Raw genomic sequence first — 15,213 nt, 5'->3', positions numbered from 1 at the left:
CAGTTCATTTTTACTTGTCCAACTGCCAAAGAAAAATGCATTTGCATTATGTAAATAGATTTGCTCAATGTCAGTTGTTATGCTGAGGTGAAGTTCACACAGCTGTGAGCAGCATTCCAATAATACAATTACATGACAATGTTGAAGCAGTGACATTATGCTATTAGCATATGAGACAGAAGAAACAAGTTAATAACCTAATCAAATTACTTGTAAGAACTTGAGAACAGAGGAAGCCCAGGGGAAATTAGCACTCAACGCTGTTGCCTAAGGAGGATGTAAGGGAAGATGTCAACCCAGATAAATCCATTTCAGGGAAGATAACAGCTTTGCTCAACATACATTTTTTCAGCAGCAGTGAAAACAGGCAATTTTGTTGTTGCTGGGTTATTTTTTGGACGGATCAGTTTAAAAACTGATTTATTATGAAGATGCAGAAACATGCACTCATGCTCGCACAACAGGAGTGATACTGGTGCAGAAATGAGCAGCCAGAGATGAGGGGAGGGAGGACAGGTGCTGCTCAAGCTAATAAAGTTGCCAAACGTCTAACTGCAGCCTAAACGTGAGGCCAGGGCTTGCAAAAGAACTGGATCTCAGCTTAGGAACTGCGAGATATTTGTTACAAGTTAGCCTGCTCGTAAGGAAGGAACAGGGAAAATGGCACTGCCACTAAAGAAATGTCTTTAAAATAATACCCCTGAGGTACCTATTTTAACAAAATAAACACATTTTTAACGACCATCATGCTCGTATAGTGCTTTTAAGGGAACAGACAAATTATAAGCAYTCCTTTTTTCCAGGAACTGGTGATCTGACACTGGTTCACACTCACAGTACAAAGCATCGCACACAAAATGAAATGGCCCCTCAGACTCGGTAAGATCATCTTTCATTAGGATGTAAAGGCTCATTTGGAAGTTGGAAACACAAGGAACCAGTGAGGGAGAGGAATCCCCCATTTGTGTTAGCTAGGGCTTCTGTGACTTTACATTTTTAAATCTGTGGCCAGATTAAATACCAAAGAAGCTGCCTATATTTTTTACTTAAGCAAAAAATTTGGCATTCTTCTTTCATTTTATATAGATTTGCCAATCTAAATGCTTTTCCAGATCACTTTCCTTTGCTTATAAATTAGAAGAATAACAAACTTAACTGTAGCAGCTAAGAGCATCTCCTTTATTTTGCCTTTCAGCTACCCATTGAAACAGAAAAACAAGTATCTTCATTTGAATATAACATTAATACTGGTGCAGATTTTAAAGTTACAAATGGCCTTTTGGCAATGTGGTTCTTAGCATAAAACGACCATGATAGGATGCATTGTGTGCCTCCCTCCCACCGCCTCTGATTGCCATGTCACGTATAGGATATGTAAGCAACCTTACCAGCAGTGTATTTTGACAAGGGGGAGGGGCCAGGGGAAGTGTGATGCTGAAAGAATAATAAACATTCCTTATTGCTGGAGTAGTGGATGTTATTCTTCCTGCAGAATGGAGGGAGACTGATCATCTGCTGCATTATGGGAGAGTGGGGGCAGGCAGGCAGAAATGTAGGCAACTGAAAGTAGCAGGTACCATCATTAATACAATCAGTTCAGAAAATAATGTACCGAGGAGGATAATTGTCCTTCAAACTCACACTTCCATGCATCGTAGTCCTTTCCAACACATTAATGTTATAGATATGTCAGAGGTATATTTTTGGTCCTATGGAGCTGAGATTCACAAAGTAGCCTAGTCAACTGCCATTCAGCCTAAACAAGTAACAGCTTTTGGTAATGTTAATCTGTTAGTTTGCTGTACAACTCACCAGCTCTCTGAGCCATTTTCGACTGAAAAATGGGTGTTCTTGCACTACTGTGAACTGAATGCTGCACACATCAGGGTACAAAAACTTTCGGAAATACATATTGAGTTTGGTGAAGCCAGATCAGTACATATCAGTATTACAAAAATGCAAGGCAAATTTAAGACAATCTTTAAAGAAAGGAAAAGTAATCTGGGAATTTGAATTTAATTCTGTGCTTTACCACAGGCTTCCTGAATGATCTCAGTTAAGCCACAGAGTTTTTCTCTGCCTCATTTCCCTTATCTATAAAATAGGAATGGCATTAAGTCCCTACAACACAGAAAAACTGTGAAATTAATACATTAAACTATGTTACGGTAGAGAGACAGCATTGTTTAAAAGAACATCTAAGTAACTATGGCTGTTGTTGAAAGATTGTTCCAAGAATAACATGGTGTTTTAAAATAGTACAATCCCCCCATCAAGACTTGCCCAGGTGGAAGACACTCTCACAGAGTGAGACTGCAGATCATGTAAGAGTTCCTCATCCACTTCAGCTCAATGTCTGACACTCTGAATAGTGAAGTTTACCTGATTTCACACTGATGTGGGCAAGGAGGGTTTGCATGCTGCACTTCACTAGCTCTACTTCAGGAGAATACATCCCAAACAATTGCTGCTCTTTTTGCACCTGTCTGACCGCCGTCTAAACTATCATCGCCTCCATTGCTCCTACTATGCATACTACTTTGTGTTTGGCCAAACCAGAACACTGTACCTTCAAATAACTTCATAAAGTTTATCTTAGTAACAGTCTGCTATGTAAACCATCCTCTTACCAATGTAGTTCTTCGACATTGCCACTTCTTTTATTTCAATGTGCACAGAACCTCTTGGAATTTGAATCACTTCCATATAGCCTGTAAGATGAAGATATATTGTTTAAGATAACAACAAAAAATAACATTTAAATCATGAAACTAACAATAAATTATTTACTATTAACAATTAAAAAGAGACATGAGATTCAAATGTACTTGAACATTCTCTTTCATGATATATAAAGGAAAACTTTTTAAATTTCAGACACAAAAGTGAAAGTGACAGCAAGAATTTAACATATAGTCAGGAATTCCTTTTTTTAACACTAATTAAGTCTTTTCAACAGTAAATCACAAGCAATTAATGTACAAATTGACCTTAGGTTCATAGAATAATTCAGGTTGAAAGGAACCTCAGAATGTCATTTAGTCCAACATCCTGCTAAAAGCAGGGTCAGCTAGGATATCAGACCAGGTTACTCAAGGCATTACCCAGTTGGCTCTTGAAAGCCTCCAAAGATGGAGACTGCCCAACCTCTCTGGGCAACCTGGCCCACTGCTGGACTGTCTACATGGGGAAAAAAGTTTTCCCTTATATGCAGTCTGAATCTCTCTTGTTTCAACTTACAGCTATTGTCCTTCATCCTCCCACCATGCACCCACCACTGTGAATAGCCTGGCTCTCTCTTCCCTGTGACCTCCTCTTAGGTATTAGAAGGTTGCTACTAGGTCCCCACAAACTTTCTCTTCTCCAAGCCAAGCAAACCCTGTTCCCTCAGACTCTCCTCATAGTGGTAGTGAGTGCTCCAGCCCTCAACAATCTTGGTGGCCTCCCCTGAACTCAGTCCAGTCCATCAATACCTTTCTGCTAACAGGGGGCCCAAAACTGGATACCATACTGTACATGCAATAGTACTACTACTAATATGAAGACGGCAATACTAATACTGCATTCTATGAGCTAAGCTTTCAACTAAGTGCTCATATACATTTCCTGAGATCTTAATAACATGAACTTAGAGATGCTTCTGGATTTTTTCTRTCCTAAACTTTCATGTATGATTAAATAGCAGATTCCACCATACACACTAAAATTGTACACAAAATTTCATTTAATATACAACCATAGCTAATGAATAAAGACAAACTACATACTTCTTTTTAAGTGCATTAAAGTCCAAGAGAAGTGAGTATTGAGTAATTAAACATATTGTTGTATTTTACATAAATACAAACTATCACTGAAGAAAAAAATCCAACTTTGCTACAGGAAGTCAAAGTTTCTAAACGAACTACAGCTCCAGTTATGATGTCTGCATGAACGATCAGCAGCAATGCCATGCTGGAAATCAGCTGATCATTGTACTTGCAAAAGAGTTATCAAATACATTGTACAATAGAATGGATGTATATATGCATACCTCCTCTGGGCAACGAATCATTGAAGAAACCTTCAATGGCTTCACATGTACTCCCATCTCCTCCACAAACGCGACATCTATCCTCCTTTGCATCAGACCCCAAAATATTATCACAACCTACATGCTGAGAACAGGCGAGAACAAATATTGTGGATGGTGTTCCTTTGCACCATTATCTTCACAGTTTTTTGCAGTGTTTCTCTCAAGTTTGAGATATCCAATTCTTTGTTTATCTATCTGCTCTGTTTTAGATAGCTGTTATGATAAGTGGGTTTTCACTTATCAGAGGAAGAAAATCAGGAAGTGGAACAATCCACATTTTGTTTTATTAATTAAATCTTGATTAATAATACTTTATCTTTCTACAGTGACTTTCAGTAGGGAATCTCACTGCATTTCATGAATAATGCAATTATTATGGTTATTAATAAATGATTTGTGCAATTTTTATTTAATATTACAAGAGTTGTGTTCCATCTATATTGCTTTGTTAAAGGAAATATTTGCTGTGTATTCTTTAAACATTTATGCAACATAAATGGTATCTTTGTTTCCAAAGGAATTTASAGCTTTATAGACCATCTTTCCACATCCTGCAGGCAAAGCCTGCAGTTACTCTATGCGATCCTAATTATTTTAATAAGAAGTCTGAACTTAAAGGGTAAATGACTTCACTGCAAGAATGAATGCAGAATGAAGCTTAGTGAAAGGCTGAATTACATGCTATTTTACATAGGATTTGAAAGCCTTTGAAAAAAATAGAACTCTATAACTGCTTATAAACAGTAAATTTCTGATTAGCTATTTGGGAAATCTATGTATAACGAGCAATGATTAACTTTCTATGTCTTACCGATTCATCTCGATTAGACAGATACATGGCAGCTACATAAACTTGGTTTTAATTGGGTTTACTGTCTAGCAAAACTATTTACCATCTTSTAAATACAAAATACATCGGTCATAAGAGAAGTTAAAACATTTTAATTAATTGACAAATTAATATTCTAAGCAGACCATATACATTTCAACTTTCTGATTCACCAAGAACAGAGACCTGATTTTATTACATATTTCATTCTCAACTGGAGATAAATTAAATATTCATTTCTAACAATTTAAAAGAAAACATTTTAATGACAAGAAAACAAAAACTTATGTTTTAAATTTATATTTTTATTGCAATCAAATGCAAAGTCTAATTCTGATCTTTCTTAAATTTGTCTTGAATTCAAATGATCTTTGTACCCATTTTTGTGGAATTGTCAATAATAYCAGCAAATGATTATCAGTTTTAAAAGATTTCTCAAAAGTACTAAAAATCTTTTTATGTATAAAGTACATCAGAATTTCACGGTTTATTTCCTATACTTTGTTTTGGTTAGTTTGCTAATACATGGCAACTGCTTTTGATCTCATCACAAGTTATTCAGTAATCATAAATCTTCAACCCTCAGTTTAGCAAAGCACGCAAGCATAGGGTTCAGCTTCAGGTAAGCTAGTGATTTCAGTGAAATCAAATAATTAGAGTCAACGGCACTACTAAGATGTTTAGACTTAAGTACATAATTAAATGCTCTGCTAAACTGAAGCAGCAGTGGGATGAACATAACCAAAAATATGGCACGGGCCTCCAATTCTCTTCAAGTTCATGTAATACAATTCTATAGGAAGCTTAGAAGATAATCAGATCTTTAGTAAAGGGAAAATAGTTGCATGGTTATGCAATTTTTTCATAGAACTACAGAGCAATAGTGACAACTTCCTGTTTTGATTACACTATCAGCAGATTTGTTTGCAAGAGGATGAACCAGCTGGAAACAGATTTTCACATATACTGTCTTTCAGCCAGAATGGAGTTCTAATTGGGATGATGGAACAGGCTTTGGAAGCGTGCAAGGAATCTGTCTCCTGTTGCCTCTTCCAGTGATTCTTCAACAAAGACCAGAAAACAACATAAAACAGGGAAGACAAAATGCAGAATTCTAGCTATAACTGCTTTAATATCTAAGAGGAGCTACTGAAATTCAAATGATTTGTCTCATCTATGCAAATACTTTTCTTATCTTTTGTCTCAATCCTACCCTTTCATTAAGAACTTGACATTTAAAAAGCTTGTTTCACATAGGTAACAAGTGAGTACCAGTACCAAATGTAGGAGGAATGACAACAAATACCAAACACAAACTAATCCATAAGTATTTTATAAAACATATGTAACCTTGCATTCTCCATTTATACAGATATCCAGTGAATCAGCATTGCACTGAGTCCCATCTATTACTGCAGGAGCACGTTCAGTGTAAAAATTATAACCTTCAGCCAAGCAGTTTAATGCACATGGTTTAACCCCACCTAGACAATGAAAGCAAAGAAAAAAATAACAGAGAATTCTTGAAAAGTTAATAATTAAAAAATAGATACATAATCAGATCTGAAATTTATAATCTTATCTCATACCTGACATACATAACGTATACACTTTATTTTACTTCCCCTTATTGATTTCTCTACTTGACTCTTCTTTCTTGCAAAAAAGATTATTTCAGCTCATAGTAAGATATGGCAAGGTTGGCTGGCTCCATAACGATTCCATTATGTTAATACAACCCTAATGATTATTGAACAATTTAAAATAATAAAGACACCACTTCACCATTTGATAAACATGAAAAACAAAAGAATGTAGTTCTAGTAATATGTCAATATAAATTTCACAAATCACAATCAGACTCTATTTCAGTTAGAAATCTAGTCCTATAACTTGAATTATACTACAAGTCAGGCCAGATGATCACAACAGTCCTTTTGGGACTCATAATCTAAAAAACTAAGAATAAAATCATTCAATTCAATTAAATATAAAAACTCAAGGGAGGCCATGGACTTATCCATGCAGAGTTTAGAACATAAAAAGACAAAATAATCAAAGGGCAACCTCTGAATTCCAAAAGATGACAGAAACTCCATTAAGCTTGATTAAAGCGTCCCAAAGAAGAAAAAAAAATTACAGTAATCTCCACTGCCTGAAAATATCCTTCTTCTGCACATTGCAATTATTTATAACTCAATAGTTGAAGTAATCTTTAGAGACTTTGATAAGTGCTATTTCTCCTTTCTCCCTTTCCTCATACTCTCACCTTGGGTAAGAAGAACTTGAACAAGATTTTTATACTGAACTCATCACTGTAGCATCAAAGGCACTTACAGGTCACCCATGAAATCTCTAGCTCTATTGTGACTGTAGGTTGAAAAGGGCTCTGTACTTTAAAGTAGAGTCCCTAGAAGGATGTTCACTCCCTTTCATAGTAAAACAAAACATTACCAAAATACAGATGGCTCTTCTGTAACGTTTTCAACTATTGACAAAAGGTTAGCAAGCTTAGCTCATAGTATATTGATTAAAACATTCTATTGACAGATGTTACTTTCTAGACAATATTTATATGACTTCAAAGATTTTAAGTATGTTAGTATATTTGCAAAGCTACACATTACCTCCAGTGTAGGGTTTCCAGTTATAGTACTTTCCCCGGAAAGGCATATTATCAAAGTCTGCACATTGTTTTTCTCGAAAATCACGGGCCCCTGAAGGACATGACTAAAACCATAACAATAAAACTGTTAATTTCTTATAAATATCAACATAAAAGGAAATGCTTATATTACAAATAAAAGCGCAAGAGACTACTATTACTACGGTGGTTCCCTGCTTTATTTTTGTGGCTCTGATTTTGACACTTGCTTTACTCCTTTTCAACTGGTGTTCAGGTTGAAGTGTCCATTTTGTAATCTTCGGCAGGCATGAAATAACTGAAGTAGTTTAAACAAAGTTAAGTGTTACAACAGTTTCTATGTAACTCGACAGTCAAAATACTGTCAAACCACACTTCATAATCAATGCATCAGATATCTTCTTATAAACACACATAAAAACCAGCCGAAAAATTAAAAAACAAAATCATTTTGGTAAGAGCTCTAGGCTCAGTTGTTAAGCTATACTGAGATCTGTTTTTAAGACATAAATAATCAAAATTAAAACACTTTTTAGAGAGCTGCAGCCTACTATCACCTTTGTTTACGCRTAGCTTTGAAAAAAGCATCGTTTAAGGCTGAGAATGAGAGCAGATATGATGTTTGGTCCTGATTCTTGGAAGTCTCCAAGGGTAAAGAAATCAAAACTGCTTTCATTTAAATTTTCACTACTTCTCATTACCAGTTACGAATCTGGAAGGTAGCTTCCTTGTTTGGAACAAAGGTAGATAAAGATGAAACTCATCTCAGAAGAGAATTACAGAAGAAACTGAATTCTCTGCAATTTTTCACATTTTTCATCTGCAGGTTTAGTTTTGAAGTAGTAACAGCAACTAACCTTGAATACCCATAGTATTCAAATAGCATATTAATGCAATCAATGTTTAATTAGCTGTTGTAACTGCAAGCTTCATCAGATTAAGTATTTGAAATACAGATTAAAACCATTTTTAGACTGAAAGAAAGAAAACTTGTTTGGCAGAAACTGTAGTTGTTAATAAATATTACTATTTTATGAGCAACAGAGGAGTCCATTTTATGGCACTTTTACTAGTCTTCCTATATATCTAAGCCAGTTAGCGCTGTTCAGGAATTTGAAGTGCATTCAAGTGAAAGGGTCTGTGTAACCATTCACAGTAAAAATTTACTGCACAATGCAAATATTAACATAATAATTACAATTCTCAGTATACATTAATCAAGCTCCTATCATAGCCAGCCCACTGCACTATGATTCAGAAACTACAGAAATTTTGTCCAGTTTTAAAACTGGTGTAATATAAACAAAAACACTGGACATTACACAGCCTTGCAATTTAAAATTTTCTCTATAAAACACTCTTCTATCCTTTCTAATTAAAAATATATTTTGAATATGTTAATCAGTAATTGATGGTACTGTTAATATTTTTAATTATATAATCCTTTAGATCATAATAGTGAGAATAAAACATAACTGCCTGTAAATAACATAATTTTTGGAAAAGCAAAATAAACTATCATAAATTTGCTTTTTAAAATTGGTATCACCAATTAGATTCTTGCATCATATTCTCCAAGCAGGAGAAGGATCAATCCTGACCTATCTCAAAGCTCAAGTCTACATCTAATACTGGTCACTACATCCTATTCTTCAATCCCAAATGCTTAGATACTAACTTACAAGGCTGGTATTTAAACTGCATGAAGCTACCATTAAAAGTTAATTAAACCACCAGCACACCCCCCAAAAATCACCAAAACCTTTTTTGAAGTAGTTACATTAGGACAACACAATAATATATGAAGATCAGTAAAGAAGGATCATGACTTCCATGCTTATACTGTTAAAAAAAATTCTTGTGATCTGATCTTTCAGATGTAGTCTTACTTCTCTTGTTTGATGGTTCTCTTGGATGCATTTTGAGGGAGGCAAAGCAGTCTTTCCTTCACTCTATTAAATACCACTCAGTTTTTGCCACAACTTAAACTGCTTAAAATCATGGTTGTCCCCTCCTTCTTTCTTAAAGACAACTCTGTCAGTGAGACACAACAGCAGCTAGGCACAGACCTGCTCAGCCTGGAATGCCGCTGCTGACAAGAGCAGCAGCAAGGATGAGCACACCTGGCAGCGGCTGAAGCCAAGGTGCGAGCAAAGCTACTCATTCTCCACACTTGGACAAAACACATAGCTGCTGAACGAATGCTCCACTCTGAAGATACTGTATACAGCAAGGGTGGGGGCTCCTGTACATTTAACACCACTATCTCTGCATCCAGCATTTCCTACTTTGCTCAGGTTGCCACTGAGACAACAGCTTTCAAAGAGAAGTGGGAAGGTACAGGAAATCAGACTTCCAGCGACTCATCCACTGACAAATAGGGCTTAAGCAATCCTTTTCCGGAAAGCACAGCGTATGCAAGGAGCAATTGTCGCTTTCCACAGTGTGAGAAAGAGCTGACCTGAATGACCAGTGCTAGGATCTAACAGTCCATATATGTTTCCATTTCCTTCCCTGAAAGAGAGGGTAGAATGGAAAACAAAACCCAGAAAAAGATGGTGTAAAATTTGTAATTTGGTCACCGAGATTTTATGTCCCTTCATCATACTTGATAGGCCATCTTCATCTACTCAAATTATCTTTTGTATCCAAGACACAACCATGATACTGGCACATGTCATGTATCCTTTCATACATGACTATGCTACATCAGAAGAATTTTGGCCACAGCATTATAAAATGTCTGGAAAACTCTACAATCACTGTGGTAGCTCAAGGCAGCACAGAATGCAAGTGCTATCAGTTTGACTGATAGTTCCTAGCTCCTTCAAGGCTGTGTGAATGTGTGGATGATGAAACAGTAACAGAATGGGAGAAAATGCTACTAGAGAAAACCTCTTATCAACCACCTGGGATAAGAAAGAAGATTGAAAAGTCTTCTGGCATAATGGGCACAGGCCAGATCCTTCATGATACTTAAATAAATATGATGAGACTGTCATGGAAGGGAATCACTCACAGAAAGATCTTTATTAAAAAGAGTAATTATACCAAAGGCTTTGATATTGAATGTCACTTTGATTCTGAAAGCCTCATTGCATAAGCTGTTTTTGTGGCTGTAAGGAAACTGGTTTTACTCACACTGAGGTACCTACTCTTAAGACAGAGCTCTTTCAGCTCTGACCTGCATCAGCAGATCATGAACCAATGATGGCACTGTCATTTCCAGGGCTAAATTAGTTACAAACAGAAATGACTGGACGTAATTTAGACACCATATATTAAAACCAGTTAGAGCTCTGAATATGTCTTGAAATGCTGTATTTAAATGGGTAAGAACAAACCCAGAGATCTCAATAAATAGTCAGAGAAARGACTGTAGACAGTGGTGTGGCAGTGTTCCTGCTTTCTCAGTATTTTTTCTGTTTTTTGTAGTCCTGCAGATTAAATCCTTGTTTCCTATATTGTGAGCACTGTTGAATTGGTTTTTACACTAACAATATCAAAGCTTTTGGCTCTAACAACACAAATCCATTAATCCATAGGCAGATGTCATCATCTCTGTAAAAAAAAAATTCCATTTTAGTGGCCATGTCCTCTCAATGAATACTGACAAGTGCTAGCACTCATCTCAGGATCCTGCTCTTCCTCTAAATCACTAATTTGAACACTGTGAACCATTAGTTTGAACCCCACTTTCAGCTGGATTTAGTAAAGTCTGCAGACAGTCCTCTTGAAGACTGCAGTCACCAAATGATAGTCTGAAGCCTGCAACTTTCTGTAGTCTGAAGTATAAAATTCAGCCTACATGTACAAGAAATTTTTCTGTTGCAAATTTTTATTTCCTATCTTTTTGAGTACCTCACTACTACTCTAGAGGAAGTAACTCAAGAAATGCATTCAAAAATAACAGATATAGAAATGCAAACAGGTTACTGCAAGGCAAGCTACAACACGCATTTACAAAATGTCAGCTCTTGGGTACTAACTCCCTACGTAATCCTTCCCCAAGGTAAATGGGCAATAATTACTTCTCTTTATTGGGTAAATTATTTCTCATTTTGCATGGGGTACAGTGTGCATATGGATAACTCCTGTGAAGCAACAGTCTGCTTGTGTTTCCAGACTCTCTTAGGAGACTGCAAAACATGAGGTAGGACCCCAACAAATATATAGCATCTTATAATCTGGTCTGAGGAAGGTCCTGAGTAGAACATGACGAAAAGATTCAAATTTTGAGTGAAAAAGCATTGAATTTAGGAAGAGTATCACTATTTTTAAGCCTGAAGCAAAAATAGTTTGAAGAGTGTCAACAAATCATTGAATTGATGTTGATATATCACTAAACATCTGATCTCACAAAAATCTATGCATCTCAGAGCTTCAAGTAACTTCAGTAACTGAAGTCATCGGGTTTCTTATCAACAAAGGACTATACAGTGTATCACAGAGGATGAGAAACACAGCCAGAAGGGTGACAGCTGAGATCCAGCTACTGTTCCAACAGGTAGCTCCTCACATGAATGCAAATCAAAAAAAATAGTTTTGAAAATGTTAAGAATTATGAAAGCAATGAACARTGTCTGTGAATGTATGCATAAAGGAAGGAACTAACAAAAATCATTTGCCCGCATTTTGTTGAGAGAAAAGGCACAAGAAAAGGAATCTTCTGAAGATATGTATACGTACATACTTTTATATGAAAAAAGCATTCACAGAACCTTTTTCACAGTATTAAAAAAGTTAGGAGACTCTTACTGATTTAGATGTATACCAGATTAAGCTTCACATTCTATATATATTTTCATCAGACAATGAGTTACTTTAACTAAGTTATTATGTGTCTTGCAACTCTGTAGGCATTTTTTTTTTAAAAAAAGTACTTTGGTTGGAAAAATATGTATATTTTTGTAAGAGCCAGAGCAGTTGGTGTTAGAAAATAAGTTTCTGACAATTGTGTTCTTTCTACCATCCTTTTGTTTCCAGAACTCATTAGCTAATGTTCTTTTCTGCTGATCTCAATGTTTCCATTAGCAGATGCCTTTTGAATTAGGAAGTCATACATGGCTTTGAAAGTCTTTGATGAGAAATATGCCTAGTAGGAGTGTGTGTGCTGTTTCCAAAGAATGAAAATGGTCGTAAGAAAGGGCAACATAACTACCTGCTCTCTGAAAGAAAAATGAAGTCAAAATGAAGGAGGTTTTGTTTATGAATAGTAGGATCTTTAGGGAGTGCTACTTCTAAAACTACAGATGGGCAATGAATGTTGACACTGCAGAAAAAAACCTCAACAAAAGAGATGTACAAACAACACATTTTTCATATGAACGATGACAGATCTGCATGCTCTTAACACTTACATTAATCAAACMTACTATTCCATTAAAAATGTCAAGCAATAAGGACCGTCGTAAATTTTGAAATAAAATCTACTAGTCTCAGCAATTCTTATTTATTTAGAACCCTAAAAAGTACTATAAAAGAAATGGACTACAATCATTATAACCATTAAGATAGTAAATTTAAACTTCTGTCAGTCACAGTATGTTTATACCCTGAAAAACCATACCCCAAAGGTATGTTAAAAAAAATGGTTCACAGTAAAACCATAACAGTGGCATTTCCAAACTGCCTGTCCTGAGTCAGCCTATTTGTTTTGAAATGAAATGCAAGTTTCCTTTCCAATTTCTTATTTAAATTATTGATTGAAATCTGAGTATAGGTAGGAAGCAAGTGCTTTGGAATACCAGACTATAATTTTAAAAGTTTCTGACACACTGGAGCAGTGCTTTGAAATAAACCAATGGATGCAGTTCAATAAAGACCAATTACTACACTTAGGTAGGAACAATCAGCTATTCAAGTACAAGATGAGGAATGACCTAAACAGTAGTTCTTTAGAAAAGGATTTGGACACTATGGAGCAAGACAAACTGAATAAATATTATCACTGTTTTAAGAAAAGCAAACACAATACTGAAATGCACAAACAGAATCTCTTCACTAAGATAACATGATCCTCCCTTGCTACTCAGTTCTGAGAGCTAAAGTATTGTGTCCAGATTTGGGTACCACACTTCCAAAAGATGCGCATTAGTGGGATCCCAAAGGGGATTAAAGAGAGACTGCAGGAAATACAGCTGTTAGTCTAGCGTAAAGATGACTGCAAAGAGTCATGATAGTGGTCTACAAACATGTAAAAGGCTGCCACAGAGGGAATACGATCAGCTCTCTTCTACATCCCAACGAGGATAGAGTAAGTAATGGCCTTAAACGAAGGGAAAATTCATGCAATATTTTAGGAAAACTGTTCTAACAGTAAGGATATTTAAGAATTTGAATAGTACACCTAACAGGGAAATCTGTATCACTGGAGGTGTTTAGAAACAGATCAAATAGTTGCCTAACCATCAGGCAAGAATGGTTTAATGACAGTTGATTTTGCCTTTGAGCTGTGGAATAGCCTAAATGGCCTTCTCAGGTACCTTCCAGATATTTCTTCTGCAATCCTATGAGCTTCATCTCAGTAATAAGGAAGAAGTAGAGCGAGAGTATGGGAAGCAAAATAGACTAGGAAGAAAACCATGTCTGAAAAGTAAGTGTCTGAGAGTATGGAATAAAATACGATAAGAATAAAAGAAATCCTAGGCAACAGTGCAGCAGTATCACTAGGTGGATATGGTACAACTGTTAATAACAATCAAGTATTAAAAAATTCTTCTGTATTTGTGAGGCAGCAGGATTATGTATTAGGTAAACTTTCTTGTGTACTAGTTACTGTGGCAGAAGCTAAATAGTTTCTATTGGAGATAAACCTTTTTAAATAAGAAGGCCTGGACAACTAGCTCTCAAGAATTCTGAAAAAGTTAAGGAAGGAGGTCTCTGATCTGCCACTGTGAATTTTAACAAGTCTTAGATTATGCAGGCAAACAGAAATAATGATAATGAAGAAGTGCATTATTTGAAAAGGACAACTAGAATATTGTAGGTTACAGTTTGCCTGATATCCATCCCAAATTAATAGGAAAGTTGGTAGAGACTCCACCAATACATGTTTAAAAGAAAGGTAAATAAGTAAMACAAGTCAGTATTCTGTACAAGAACAGATGTTATCAACTTAAACTTTTTACACTTTTTGGTGAAATTATAAGGATAATAGAATATGCTTAGATTTTTATAAGCCACTTCAATTAGTAGTGCAAAACATCCTGAATAAAAGAACAGAACCAAACCTGTACTTGTTTAGTTAAGCATACATTAATACTGACTAACTGACAGATTTCAAAGGATAGAAGACAATCAGAAATCATGGTTTAGTTGGTGAATTTAAAGGTGAATTTCATATCACCTGTAAGGATAAGAAACAGGTTCAATGTTATTCAATAGTTTCATTGTTATTCAATAGTTTCATTTGTGAATTGGAACAATAAATAAAATCATTGCTTATAACATTTTCCAATTACACAGACTGGCTGAGTGAGAATGAAGATGAAGGTAAGTCAGTTATACATTATCACCTAAGTTAGTTACACAGTATCACCTGGTAAACTGGATTCACTCAAATGAAAATTGCAGAAAGACAGCCAAACACAAAGATATACATCTAGGAAAGAGGGAAGACGGTCGAAGTTACAGAATGGTACACTGAAATTTGGAAGGTAGTAC

General features: G+C 35.7%; 1 protein-coding gene across 1 annotated transcript in view; it reads right to left on the bottom strand.

The window, feature by feature from the left end:
- The window catches only part of ADAMTS6 (ADAM metallopeptidase with thrombospondin type 1 motif 6), a 163,103-nt gene that overhangs the window by 36,683 nt on the left and 111,207 nt on the right, over positions 1-15,213 (bottom strand). Inside the window, exons 15-18 of the mRNA XM_026056451.1 lie at positions 7,532-7,634; positions 6,255-6,388; positions 4,034-4,157; positions 2,631-2,711 (exon numbers count right to left, since the gene is read on the bottom strand). Coding sequence (XP_025912236.1) covers positions 2,631-2,711; positions 4,034-4,157; positions 6,255-6,388; positions 7,532-7,634 — 442 coding nt within the window. The remainder of the gene's footprint in view (positions 1-2,630; positions 2,712-4,033; positions 4,158-6,254; positions 6,389-7,531; positions 7,635-15,213) is intronic.

The sequence above is a fragment of the Apteryx rowi genome, unplaced genomic scaffold, assembly GCF_003343035.1.
Source record: "Apteryx rowi isolate R43461 unplaced genomic scaffold, aptRow1 scaffold_131, whole genome shotgun sequence".
Lineage (NCBI taxonomy): Eukaryota > Metazoa > Chordata > Aves > Apterygiformes > Apterygidae > Apteryx > Apteryx rowi.
Note: the sequence above shows the minus strand (reverse complement) of the source record. Positions and strands in the feature narration are given on the sequence as shown.